General features: G+C 40.8%; 1 protein-coding gene across 8 annotated transcripts in view; it reads right to left on the reverse strand.

The window, feature by feature from the left end:
* Positions 1–13,381, reverse strand: part of slc23a1 (solute carrier family 23 member 1) — a 243,339-nt gene that overhangs the window by 111,963 nt on the left and 117,995 nt on the right. For 6 of the 8 annotated variants that reach the window (XM_059990271.1, XM_059990267.1, XM_059990264.1 and 3 more), the window contains one exon: positions 11,990–12,076. The exons of the other annotated variants lie outside the window; for them this stretch is intronic. In XM_059990271.1, the coding sequence (XP_059846254.1) occupies positions 11,990–12,076 (87 nt within the window). The remainder of the gene's footprint in view (positions 1–11,989; positions 12,077–13,381) is intronic. 8 annotated transcript variants of the gene reach the window in all.

The raw sequence follows: 13,381 nt of genomic DNA on the forward strand, positions 1-13,381 counted from the left end.
TGTTATCATGGCACTGACATCAGTACTTCTGTCTCAGAATGCTTACCCTTCCTCTACCCACCACCACTGATTTTATCTGGATTCTTAAAAACATTAAACAGTCAACATTTTATAGTTTGGAAGATCATTGATGTGAAAAGTTAACTCTGCTCTTTTTTCCACTAGTGTTGAATAACTGCTTCTTTTCATGTTATACAGTATGCCAGTGACTTGGAGGAAGAAATTGATTGCTTAGTGGCCATTTTTGTGAACAATATGAAGCTAGGTGGAGGGGTAGGTAATGTTAAGGAAGCAGGGAGTCTGGGGAGAAGAGGCAATTAGAGGCAGATGGAATATAGTGTCAGGAAGCGTATGGTCATGCCCTTTGGTAGAAGAAATGAAGATGTCAACTATTTTCTAAATGGAGAAAATCCAAAAAACTAAGGTTCAAAAGAACTTAGGAGTCCTCAAGTAGCATTCCATGAAGGTTAACTTGCAGTTTGAGTCAGTGGTGAGGAAGGCAAATGCAACGTTAGCATTTCTTTTGAGAGGGCTAGAATATAAAAGCAAGGATACAATGCTAAGGCTTTATAAGGCATTGGTCAGACTGCACTAGGAGTAATGAGAGCAGTTTTATTGAATTGAATTGGCTTTATTACTTACATCCTTCATATACATAAGGAGTAAAAATCTTTACGTTACATCTCCGTCAAAATGTATGATGTGCAATTATAGTAATTTATAATAAATACTACATATTATGTACAACAGGATAGTCAATATAACATAGAAATACAGTTGCATCTGCATGAATTACGTAGTCTGATGGCCTGGTTGAAGAAGCTGTTCCAGAGCCTGTTGGCTCTGGCTTTTATGCTGTGGTATCGTTTTCTGGATGGTAGCAGCTGTAAGTTTGTGGTTGGGGTGACTCTGGTCTCCAAAGATCCTTCAGGCCCTTTTTACACACATCCTGAATGTCCTGAATAGTGGGAAGTTCACATCTACAGATGTGCTGGGCTGTCTGCATCACTCTCTGCAGAGTCCTGCAACAGAGGGAAGTACAGTTCCCATACCAGGCAGTGATGGAGACAGTCAGAATGCTCTCAATAGTGCTCCTGTAGAAAGTTCTTGGAATCTGGGGCAGGGCACACTAAACTTCTTCAACTGCCTCAGGTGAAAGAGGTGCTGTTGTGCCTTTTTCACCACACAGCCACCATGTGAGATCCTCGGTGATGTTTGTGCTGAGGAACTTAAAGATGTTCGCCCTCTCAAACCCAGATCCATTGATGTCATTAGAGGTTAGCCTGTCTCCATTCCTCCTGTAGTCCACATCCAGTTCCTTTGGTTTTGCGATGTTGAAGGAGAGGTTGTTTTCCGGACACCACTGTGTCAGGGTGATGACTTCCTCTCTATCAGCTGCCTCATTATTGTTTGAGATTAGGCCAATCAGTGTAGTGTTGTCAGCAAATTTAATTAGCAGATTGGAGCTGTGGGTGGCAACACAGTCATGGGTATACAGAGAGTAAAGGAGGGGGCTTAACACAGCCCAGAGGGGCACCTGCATTGAGGAGCATAAGGGCCGAGGTGAGGGAGCCCACTCTTGCCACCTGACAGCGATCTGACAGGAATTCCTGGATGCAGCTGCACGAGGCAGGGTCAAGGCCAAGGTCTCTGACCTCCTTGTCAAGCTGGAGGGAATTATGTGTTGACTCCAAGAGCAGCATTCTCACATAAGCATTCCTCTTCTCCAGATGTGTAAGGACAGTGTGTAGAGCTATGGCTAGTGCATCATCTGTCAATCGGTTGTGTCGGTAAGTGAATTGTAGGGGGTCCAATGTGGATGGCAGCGTGCTGCAGATGTAGTTCTTGACCAGCCTCTCAAAGCATTTGCTTATTATTGAGGTGAGTGCAACAGGACGTCAGTCGTTCGGACATGTTACCTTGGTCTTTTTGGGCACAGGAACAATGGTGGATGTTTTGAAGCAGAAGGGCACTCTACAGTCTGAGACAGAGGGATTAAGAATGTTTGTAAACTCACCAACCAGTTGCGCCGTGCACGCTGAGTATTCGCCCTCAGATACTATCTGGTCGCACAGCCTTGCAACTGTCCATCCATTGGAAACACCTGTGCATTTTGGCCTCAGAGATGACAAAGCTGCTGGTCACATCATCTGCAGGCCTGCTCTGGGGCTCAGTACTGGTGACATCGAATCGAGTGTTAGCTCATCTGGGAGAGAGGCAGCGATGTTGGAAACTCCACACGTTTAGCTTTGAAGTCTGTGCCGGTGTGCAGACCTGATGCACCATCAATAACTCTCTGAGACGTGAGGTGAGATATAGGCTTTTATTGGCTGGAAGAAAGAACAAGCTGCAATTGACCACCACACTACATCCTGGAGACTGAAGCCAGGGCTGTGTCTCCAATCGCCTTTATACCGGGGTCCGTGGGAGGAGCCAGGGTCAGTGGGAGGAGCCACAGGAACAGCCAGCGGGGGGGGGGAGGGGGGGGCGTGTCCAGACAAGTATATGTAGTTCACCACAAGACCTTGCCATAAGCTGCGTGTTTTGCTGGAAAGTTGAGTCTGAATCTTGCCTCTGTATTGTTTTTTCACTGCCTTGATTACTTTAGCAGATAGTACTTGCATTTCTTCAGTTCCTGCTGATTACTGACAATATAAGCTCTGTGTTGTGCATTAAGTGCTGGTCGTACGGAACTGTTAATCCTGGGTTTCTGGTTTGGAAAAACCCCGACTGATTTCTGGCAGACAACATCCTTGATGCACTTCTGGATGAAACTCGTGACGCCTTTTGTGAAGTCGAAGACATCCTCATCATGGAAGATATCCAGTTGATATCATCAAAGCAGTCCTGCAGCATAGAGACCGATTGGTCAGACAAACAGTGGATGGTTTTAACTATGGCTGCCTCTTTTTTCAGATTCTGCATGTACTTTGGCAACAGCATAATGGAGGAGTGATCTGATTTTCCAAATTGGGGGACGTAGGAGTGCTTCGTAAGCGTTGTGGAAGGAAGAGTAGCAGTGGTCGAGTATGCTATTTCTCTGTGTGCTCACCTGAATGTGTTGACAAAACTTCGGAGAAACTTTAGTCGGTGATGCTCTATTAAAAGTCTCCAGCCACCATGTTGGCAGCCTCCAGGTGTGCAGTCTCCAGGGTGCTGATGGTCTCGTACAGTTCCTTCAGAGCCAGGTCAGTATCAGCCTGAGGTGGAATATACACTGCTGTGATAATAACAGCCATGAACTTCCTAGGCAGCCAGAAAAGTCTACACCTTAACAAAAGGTACTTCAGATCCGGGGATTTGAGGGCATGCATGTTCCGAGGGCTGCACCAGGCGTTATTGACCCATGAAGCATACCCAACACCTCCTTTACTCTTCCCAGAGAGGTTTTACACCTGTCCACCTGGAACAGGGAGAACCCAGAGGGTTTGATGGCATGGTCCGGTATCTCCTCTGTCAGCCAGGTCTCCACGAAGCACAAAATGTTACATTCCTTTGTTTCCCACTGATAGGAGATTCTGGTTCTCAGTTCACACAACTTATACTCCTGAACATTAGCCAGGAGCATGCAAGAGAGCTGCAGTCAATTAGCACGCTGTCTAAACCACACCAGGACGCTGGCCCTACTCCCTTGCCTCTGACACCACTTCTGAGGTAGTGGCGATGTAGTAGATGAGCCTCCCATTGACCGCTCAAGCAGGGGATCCCAGTGTAGAAAAGGCAGCATGTAGTGGGTAAATGTAATTTTCCTGATGTTCAGGAGAGTCAGTCTATCATATCTGATGTGACGATCAGCTACTTAAACAAGAAATGTGACGGAAATCACAGAAATTAAAAGTAAATCCAAGAAAATTTGTGCAGACTTTGGAGATTATTAAGAGCATCAAATTTCTTGGTGTTCACCTGGCGGAGAATCTCACCTGGTCCCTCAACACCAGCTCCATAGCAAAGAAAGCCCAGCAGTGTCTCTACTTTCTGCGAAAGCTGAGGAAAGCCAATCTCCCCCCCCCCCCCCCCATTCTCATCACATTCTACAGGGGTTGTATTGAGAGCATCCTGAGTAGCTGCATCACTGCCTGGTTTGGAAATTGCACCATCTTGGATCGCAAGACCCTGCAGCGGATAGTGAAGTCAGCTGAGAAGATCATCGGGCTCTCTCTTCCCGCCATTACAGACATTTACACTACACACTGCATCCGCAAAGCAAACAGCATTATGAAGGACCCCATGCAGCCCTCATACAAACTGTTCTACTTCCTGCCGTCTCGGAAAAGGCCCCGAAACATTTGGGCTCTCATGACCAGACTACGTAACAGTTTCTTCCCCCAAGCTATCAGACTCCTCAATACCCAGAAACTGGACTGACACCAACTTACTGCCCTCTACTGTGCCTACTGTCCTTTTTATTATTTATTGTAATGCCTGCACTGTTTTGTGTACTTTATGCAGTTCTGGATAGGTCTGTAGTCTAGTGTAGTTTTTTTGTGTTGTTTTACATAGTTCAGTGTAGTTTTTGTAATGTTTCATGTAGCACCATGGTCCTGAAAAATGTTGTCTCATTTTTACTGTGTACTGTACCAGCAGTTATGGTCAAAATGATGATAAAAAGTGACTTGACTTGACTTGCAAGGAGGTTCAGGAGAATGATTACAGGAGTGAAAGGGTTAATATATTGGGAGTGTTTGATGGCTCTGGGCCTATACTCTCTGGAATTTAGAAGAATGAAGGGAAATAGCATTGAAACCTATTGAATGTTGAAAGGCCTAGATAGAGTGGATGTGGGGAGGATATTTCCTATGGTGGGATGTCTAGGACCAGAGTTCACAGCCTCAAAATAGAGGGACATCCAATTAGAATGGAGATGAAGAGGAACTTCTTTAGTCAGAGAGTGGTGAATTTGAGGAATTCATTGCCACAGGCTGCTGCGGAGGCTAGGTCATTGGGTGTATTTAAGGTGGAGGTTGGTAGATTCTTGATTAGTCAATGTATGAAAGGTTACGGGGAGAAGGCAGGAGAATTGGGTTGAGAGGGATTAGCCTTGAAGGAATGGTGGACCAGGCTCAAAGGGCCAAATGGCCTAATTCTGCTGCTATGTCCTATGGTCTCACATTTAGCAGATGCTCCTTCCATAACATTTTCAGATTTGGAAACCACTTCGCCAAGTACTTAAGCTCTGTCTGTCAGAAAAAGTGCGATCTCTCGGTGGCCACCCATTTTAATTCCACTTCCAAAATGCCAGTCCAAGGCCTTCTCTGCTGTCGCGATGAGGTCACATTCAGGTTGAAGGAGCAACACCTTATATTCCACCTGGATAGCCTCCAACGTGAACATTGAATTCTTGAACTTCCAGTAATGTCCCCCTTCACCATTCCACATTCCAATTTCCCTCTCAACTCCTCATTAGCCTATCACCACACCCCTCTGGTGCTCCTCTCCTTTTCTTTCTTCCATGACCTTATGTCCTCGCCTATTAGAGCCCCCCTTATGCAGCCCTATATTTCTTTCATCAGCCAAATTCCCAGTTCTTTACTTCACCCCTCCCTCCCCCCCCTGGTTTCACCTAACACTTTGTCATTCTTCTTCCCCTCCCCCCACCTTCTTACTCCTCATCTTCTTTTCTCCAGTCCTAATGAAGGGTCTTGGCCCAGAACGTTGAGTGCACTCTGTTCTGAGAGGCCTGCAGTGTTCCTCGGTGTGTGTTGTTTCTTCATTTTTACTTCATTTTCATTAGAAAATTAATGAGGGGCATCAGTTTTGTAGGTCAAGGTTTCTTTAGTTTACAGGGAATATTTAATCTACAATGGAGAAAACATTGATCCAATGAAAGCAAAATACTTCATTTGTCATCCAGATTAATCTGCTGCAAAATTTTAATAAATACTTGGATTAGAGATTATTCTGAAATGAAGCAGATCATGGGAAAAAACTTCAAAGACTTCACATCACTAATGTAAATGACTAAGAAAAAAAACAGCTTTGTCAAAAATGCATGCTTAGCACCAAGTGCTATTTTGTGCGTGTCTGGAACCTTGTACGTTGTTTGACAAGAGTCCAATCATTCTTGTTCTGCCACCCATGAATAGGCGGTTGCTTGCAGTTGAGGCTTAACGTGTTTATGAAATGATAATTTATTTGAGAGACTAGTCTAACCAGAGCCTTAAGGAAGAACAACAAACTCAAACAGCATGACAATAGAATTAAAAATCAATTTTTAATACCCAACCATTAAAAGGTTATCACTAAATATCTTGTAAATCCTGGCATTAAAATTCACATTTTCTGAGGTTTAGAATTTTACTGCTGATTGACATCAGCTGGGGAACAAAGGATGCAGTCAATTTTCATTATAATCAGACATTTAACACTAACTAGTTTTGACAACCACAAGTGCCATGGAAGTGTAATGCCATTATTTGCATAGACATCTGTTACTGAAGGGAGACAATCACCGACACCTTCTCCCTTATCTACAGTACAGCATTCTCTTTAAACTGCACCACGTTTCTCCATATGTCAACTGTTTACTCAAACTGATAAAAAAATAAGTCAAAAGAACTACATTTTAGTAATAGATTGCAAACAGTATACTTTGGCTTATAAAAAATTAATAGATCACACCAAACATCACTTTGACTAGTGCATAATTCTTACAGTAACTGAAAATATACCCATAGATGACTTAGAAACCAAATGAAAAACATTAACATTGCTCTGCTCCCCATAGATGCTGCATAATCTGCTGGGTATTTTTGTTACATGGAAACCAAAATCTGGAACACAAGGCAGTTTCTTGCAATGTCGGCACTTATTCAGAGAGCAGCAATAGCCAAATTTCATTAAAAAAAAAGGTGATCCAATCAATCAATAAGGAGCAAATGTAATCTTAGGTCCTGAGAAAATAACCACCTAAAATATTATGGAGTTTGAGGGGGGAAAAGATAAAGTCAGATGTATCAGCATTACAGTGGGGCAATTGGAATTACAGTGGCATGAGAGAGGAGCTAGCCAAAGTTAATTGGAAGGTGACACTAGCAGGGATGACAGTGGAACAACAATGGACGGATTTTCTGGCAGCAATTCGGAAGGTGCAGGATAGATACATATCAATGATGAAGAAGTATTCTAATAAGGCACCGTGGCTGGAAAGGGAAGTCAAAGTCAGCATAAAATCAATAAGAGAGGATATAAAATAGAGCAAAAAATTAGTGGAAGTTAGAGGATTGGGAAGCTTTTAAAAACCAATAGAAGAAAACTAAAAAAGAAAACAACATAGGGAGAGAAAGAGTGAAATCTAAAGCTACGATTAGCAAAATAATATAAAAAAGATACCAAAAGTTTTTCCAAGTATCTAAAGAGTAAAAGATAGAAAGGAATAGATATCTGACCCCTGAAAAACTACATCAGAGAGGTAGTAATTGGGGGCAAAGAAAAGTCAGAAGAACTTAATAAGCATTTTGTGTCAGTCTTCTCTACGGAAGACATGAACAGAGTGCCAGAAAGTCATTGAGTATATTTAAAGTGGAGGATAATAGGCTCTTGATTAGTCAGGGAATCAAAGGAGAAGGTTACACGATGGGCTGAATGTCCTAATTATGCTCCTATGTTTACGGTCTTATTTACCAAATATTTAACAGAACATTGATAAAGAAGAAAATGAAAAATATGAAAAATGTTTTTCAAAACTGGTCTACAATTTCTACTGTAGGTTTATGCAGTTTGAGATGTGAAAAACAAGCAAGCAGATCTTCATGCTTTTGCTTCTGGATATTCTAAATCCAAACACATGGACTTTAACAAATTAATACCACAGATGAAAAAAATCAATAATCATATCTTTCAGTTATGCATTTCCAAGAAAACAGTTAGGATTGTTTTATCTATAATCCTTAGCTAAATCACCAATATCTGATCTTGGTTCATTTTAACTGCTACAGAATAACTCATCTATATTTTGTTAGCTCCACTCCCATGGCCTGCACGACCATTTCCTATACTTAAGCTTGATCTCATCCAAATCTCTTTTCTAAATTCCCAAGTGAACTGTCTTACTAAGTAGAACAATTGGCACTTAATCATTAGATGCTCCAGGTCAGGATAATGAGAGTGAAACAAAACTGATACATCTGAGCACCACAATGAGTTTATCATAAAGCACACTCACAGTTCCTTGCTTTTACAATGATGTGGTACGGTCCATCCAGTGGATTGATATTCCTTTGAGCTGGTATGCCACATCCATAGTGTCAGTGGTGAGCCATATCTCTGTGACACAGACTGTACCAATCCCTCATTTCCTTCCAATAGAGCATTAGGTCCTCTATCTTGTTCTCCAGTGACTGTAATTGTAAATTAGTTGAACTCCCTGTCACTTTAGTCTGGCTTGATGATGAATACTGCTTTCTTTTGCAACATCAAGGACTCCCACGACTTAGGCCATGTTCTCTTCTCCCCGCTGTCATCAGGAAGGTGGTACAGGAGCCTTAGGTCCCACACCATGAAATTCAGGAACAGTTAATACTCTTCAACCATCAGGCTTCTGAACCACTGTGCAGAACTTCACTCACCTCAACTCCAAGTTAATTTCACAAATTCTGGACTCACTTTCAAGGACTCGATAAGTCATGTTCATCCATCCATCTATCTACCTATTTGTATTTGCACTGTTTATCTTTTTTTGCACATGGGTTCTTTGTCTTTATGTGTCATTTGCATTTATTCTATTGTATTTCTTTGTCCTACCGTGAAAGTGTGCAAGAAAATTAATCACAAGCAAAAGAAAATCTGCAGATGCTGGAAATCCAACCAACAGACATAAAATGCTGAAGGAACTCAGCAGGCCCTGTAACATCAATGGCAAAAGAGTACAGTCTACATTTTGAACCAAAACCCTTCATCTGACGAAGGGTCCAGGGCTGAAACATTGACTGTACTCTTTTCCATAGATGCTGCCTGACCTGATGAGTTTCTGCAGAATTTTGTGTGTGTTGCAAGAAATTAATCTCAAGGTTGTAGATGGTGACATACTTTGTTTACATACTTTAATAATAAATTTACTTTGAAATGACAATTGTCCCTCACCCATACATCGATGCAAAATTCTTTTACACATACTCAATTCACTTCATGTCCTTGCTGTTCCTGTAACTACCTTCTGCCCATTTATCTTTAGAAAGCCATGTTCCTTCATCTCCTCCATATGCAATCTACATTGTTTCCTCTAACTACTGGTGGTAGTGCATTCAATGAATTGAGCACCCCAATGCCCCTCACACCTCAAAGCTCTAGAATTATTCCACAAACTATTCTCTTCCCTCAAACAAAACTCTTGGAATTTTAGTCACATTTTTCTCTCAATTTTGTCTGATGCTCCTGGAAACCCACTTAGGATATGTTCTGGTGTTTAAAATGGTGCAAGAAAAATATCCAGGTTGATAAATTTGAAATTAAATCCAAGGTGTTATTATTTGCAGCAGTCAGTTTAAATTTTTCAACAAGATAGATCTCCAAAATCAAGGAATACTTCAGGCAGTAGTCTCATTCAAAGAAAAAAATAAAACAGAGTAGATAAATAGCCATGAGGAAAGGATATATACCTATACCAGTAATGAACTGCTCTCACAAGCAGAGAATGAATATACAGAGGAGACTGACGTTCACCCTTCTAAGAATTGAAATGAAGATATTTTTGTTCATGTTGCTCAATTTTACTTTTCATTAAAGCAAGAGGAACTGCAAGTCTTGCATATTCAAATTATGCAATTTGCTCCCACAATACCAAGTCAAATGGCATCCTCATGTGATACAATTTATATTATTTAAGTGAAATCTGTCTTATAACATGCAGGCAAGTCATAGCAACACAACACAATCTGATGTTGTGAGCTACATTAAATTGTTGATTATTTTGTCTCAAAGACAGTTAAACAGAGTCAATAAGAAACAATAAGAAAACAATAAGAAAAATATAAAATTAAACTATATTATTCTAGGTAATTTCTTCACTGTAGACTCCACTGACCTCCAATCAGTGAAAAGTTTAGTGAGTTAAATAGAAATGCTATTGTGATGACACCTTAATGTAATCATATTAAAATTGTTACACTTTGGTATGTCTATGAAGCCTATAATGATCCAGCCCAAAAACTAATACATTGGGATCTATTTAACAATTACGGAAACTCATACACACATACACATACCTATTTTCAATAAGTATCCTTAGTGTTCCAATCACTCAAAACACACCAAGGCTTTTGCAGTGTCCTTAAACTGTGAAACCATCAAAGAATTATTTCTAAAGATAATTCACATTATCACATTATCTAAATTAGATAAATATGGCAGTTGATTTTAAGATCTTAGGATTTCTAAAACAGAAGAAGAAAGAGGCACAGTTATTCATTTTTGATAGAAGAATAAATTCAAGATTTCCCCAATCCTTTAAATATTTCCAACCAAGCCGACGGATAGCAACCTTGTTTTACCATCTTGTCACAAGATGGTATCATCAATGCAGGCTGCTATTCTTCCTGCATCAATTCATAAGATGCAAGGCAGAAAGGTTTATAAAGTAACTATTAACCAAAAGTTTAGTTATTAAATAGAGATGTGACCTTTTACCCCAATATTTTACCAGATCAATGTCAAGTATGCAGGAGTTCTAATTGTCTAATTACTTCTACAAAATGATTAATATTTCCATATTTTGAGCAGCATATGGTTAATTTAAACAATGCATAGGTAAGCAGCAGTTCCTCAGCTCAACCTATTGATATAACTGAAGTATTGAAGTGGGACCACTGACGTTATTAAGCAAAATGCCAAGCCCATCATTGGCTTCAGCTGCTTCCCTTTGCAGAGTACTGGATTATTATCAAAAATAATAAGCACAATTACTGAAATTCAGACAAGAGAAAATCTACAGAAGCTGGAAATCCAAGCAACACACACAAAATGCTAAAGGAACTCAGCAGGCCGGGCAGCATCACATTCTGCTAAAGGGTCTCGTCCAAAACACCAACTTGTACTCTTTTCTATAGATGCTGCCCAGCCTGCTGAGTGTTTTGTTTATGTTACTGAAACTCTGATCCATGACTTCCACCATTGTAATTACTGGCTGCTATATTATTAGACAAGCACAGATATGCATATAAAGAAACTGATTACTCCCTCTCCTCACGGGGCTGTACTTCAAATTAATTTAATGTACCATTATCCCCATCTCTGTACCCCAGAAAGATTAATAGTAGCTTAGAAGTTTATTTAGACTAATATTCACAACAGCATCAGCAGTTCCCTCTGATTTCACTTCAAAAAGCTTTTAAAACAAAGAAAAATAGAGAAGTTCCAAAAGCAGAGCCACCAGACTCCTTCATGGAACAGTTGCAGAAACAGCATTCATTAAGATTTTTATTTTCCATATTAGTTTCTTTCTCATAACTTGGCCTCAAAAGGGAGTTTAAAAAGTTACAACATAACATAATAAGCTTTCTTTCAGTTTTTGAAAAGTGTTGACAATGAATGAAGTGCAGTGGATAAATTGGCAGGGTTCTTTTAGAGTGGACAACCTGGACAGAATGAAGAACAGTATCCACTCCAGTTACAACAAAGGCCCTTGACAGGAAATTGCCAGAATAATTACAAAACAAATCCACTACAAATACCCACACCTTTGGGAGCTTCAACACCTCAAAGTATGGAAACAAAAGGTATATTAACCAAAGATCAAATGTTCCTCACGGCAGCATCTGAATTTTTGAAGTATTTATTATTGGAATGTTGTGTGGAATTCTGATCAACCATCACAGGAAGGGCCTGGAAGTTTTGGAAGGAGTGTAAAAGTAATTAAACAGGGTGCCATCTGGATTTGAAGGTATGAGCTATGTTACGTTTGTTCTTAACAAAGGCAAACTTGATGTAGGTAAACACTGGAACATTATGTTTACTGAAACATTTTTAACCCTACACTGAGTACACTAAATCAGCTTACCAATGTCACTTCCGGTTCCAGGGTGAACCCCCTCCCCGCACTGTCCAATGGGAGCTGGAGTTCTTCATTATTTATGCACATGTTCCCCTTTAAAGAAAAACACAGTGTCATGCCCTGATAAACCTGCAAGGAACAATAATCCATTCCAACAAAGTTATTTACATGAACTTCAATTGTAATGAGCAAATACAGTCCATTATTCACTCAGCAATTTCAGTCAGCCTATGGGTTAGTTTAATAATACTTTTTGATCTGCTCTTTGTTTTCACAGATGCATTACTTTCATTTTCTGCATTAATATTAGTGTATTTCGGAGAACTCTGATCAACTCATTTATTTTTTACATCTACTGGTCCCTTCGGTGAACTGAGAAGTGACGTGTCACAGATATAGGTTGGAGCTTGTGGTTATAGATCTATATGGTTCCTTCTCAGAGGTATTCCTAGCCCCATTAGGATCTGTTAAGAATGTGAAGCTACTTCCTCTTGCACATATCCTTGCATGGACCATGTGCCAGAATCATGTTCCCAGATTCACACTTGATCTCCAGGCATTGGGACTAGTAGCATTTTTGCAGACTTGCCCTGATACTCCTTTAGTTTTTCTTTCCCTTTCTTTTTAGCCAATTTGACCTTGTGTGCTCTTTTAGGTGTCAACAGATTTTCATGCACTGGACGGTTAGTGCGTATGCTTCGACCCATCAGCATTTGGCCTGCTGAAAGGCCGTTCTACAGGGGCGCACTTCTGTAGCTCATCAGACTTTTGTGGAAATCCTTCAGTCCATCCTGAGTTTTCTTCATGAGGCTACCTTCACTACCTCGACTGAACTCTCTGCGAGGCCGTTAGATTTAAGCTTGAAGTTTGATATCGAACCCCTACCCCAGAAATTGGCATGGATTCACAGCTTGAAATTTGTGGGCTATTATCTGGTACCACTTCACATGGAACTCCATGACTCACAAACACAGCTTTCAGGAAGGTGATGACTGCTTTGCTGGATATTGATTGCAGTGTTTCAACCTCTGGGTAATTGGCAAAGTAGTCTGCGACAACAATATGAATTTTCCCATTGAGGTGAGGGCCTCTGTTAGTGAGAGTCAACAATGGATATTGCATCCTAGCTGTCTAGATATGCAATCCTGGGCAGTACAATACGGAGAGCAAGCTGTTGCCCATGTAGCAAGCTCCCCCTCTCCATGCAACTGGTGAATCCAAATGAATGGTAGAGACCAATACAGTTTAGTACCAGCAGCATCACAGGAGTTGCCAGTCAGTGTTGAATTCAAAGTAGGAATACCTTGGGACTCCATCTCTGGATTTTTCTCTCAGTGCTTACTCCTGAAGCCTTCTCCCTGAGTTGGTATAGCTGCAAGGCAGCAGAGGTTTTCCTTC

Source organism: Hypanus sabinus, chromosome 15, assembly GCF_030144855.1.
Source record: "Hypanus sabinus isolate sHypSab1 chromosome 15, sHypSab1.hap1, whole genome shotgun sequence".
NCBI lineage: Eukaryota > Metazoa > Chordata > Chondrichthyes > Myliobatiformes > Dasyatidae > Hypanus > Hypanus sabinus.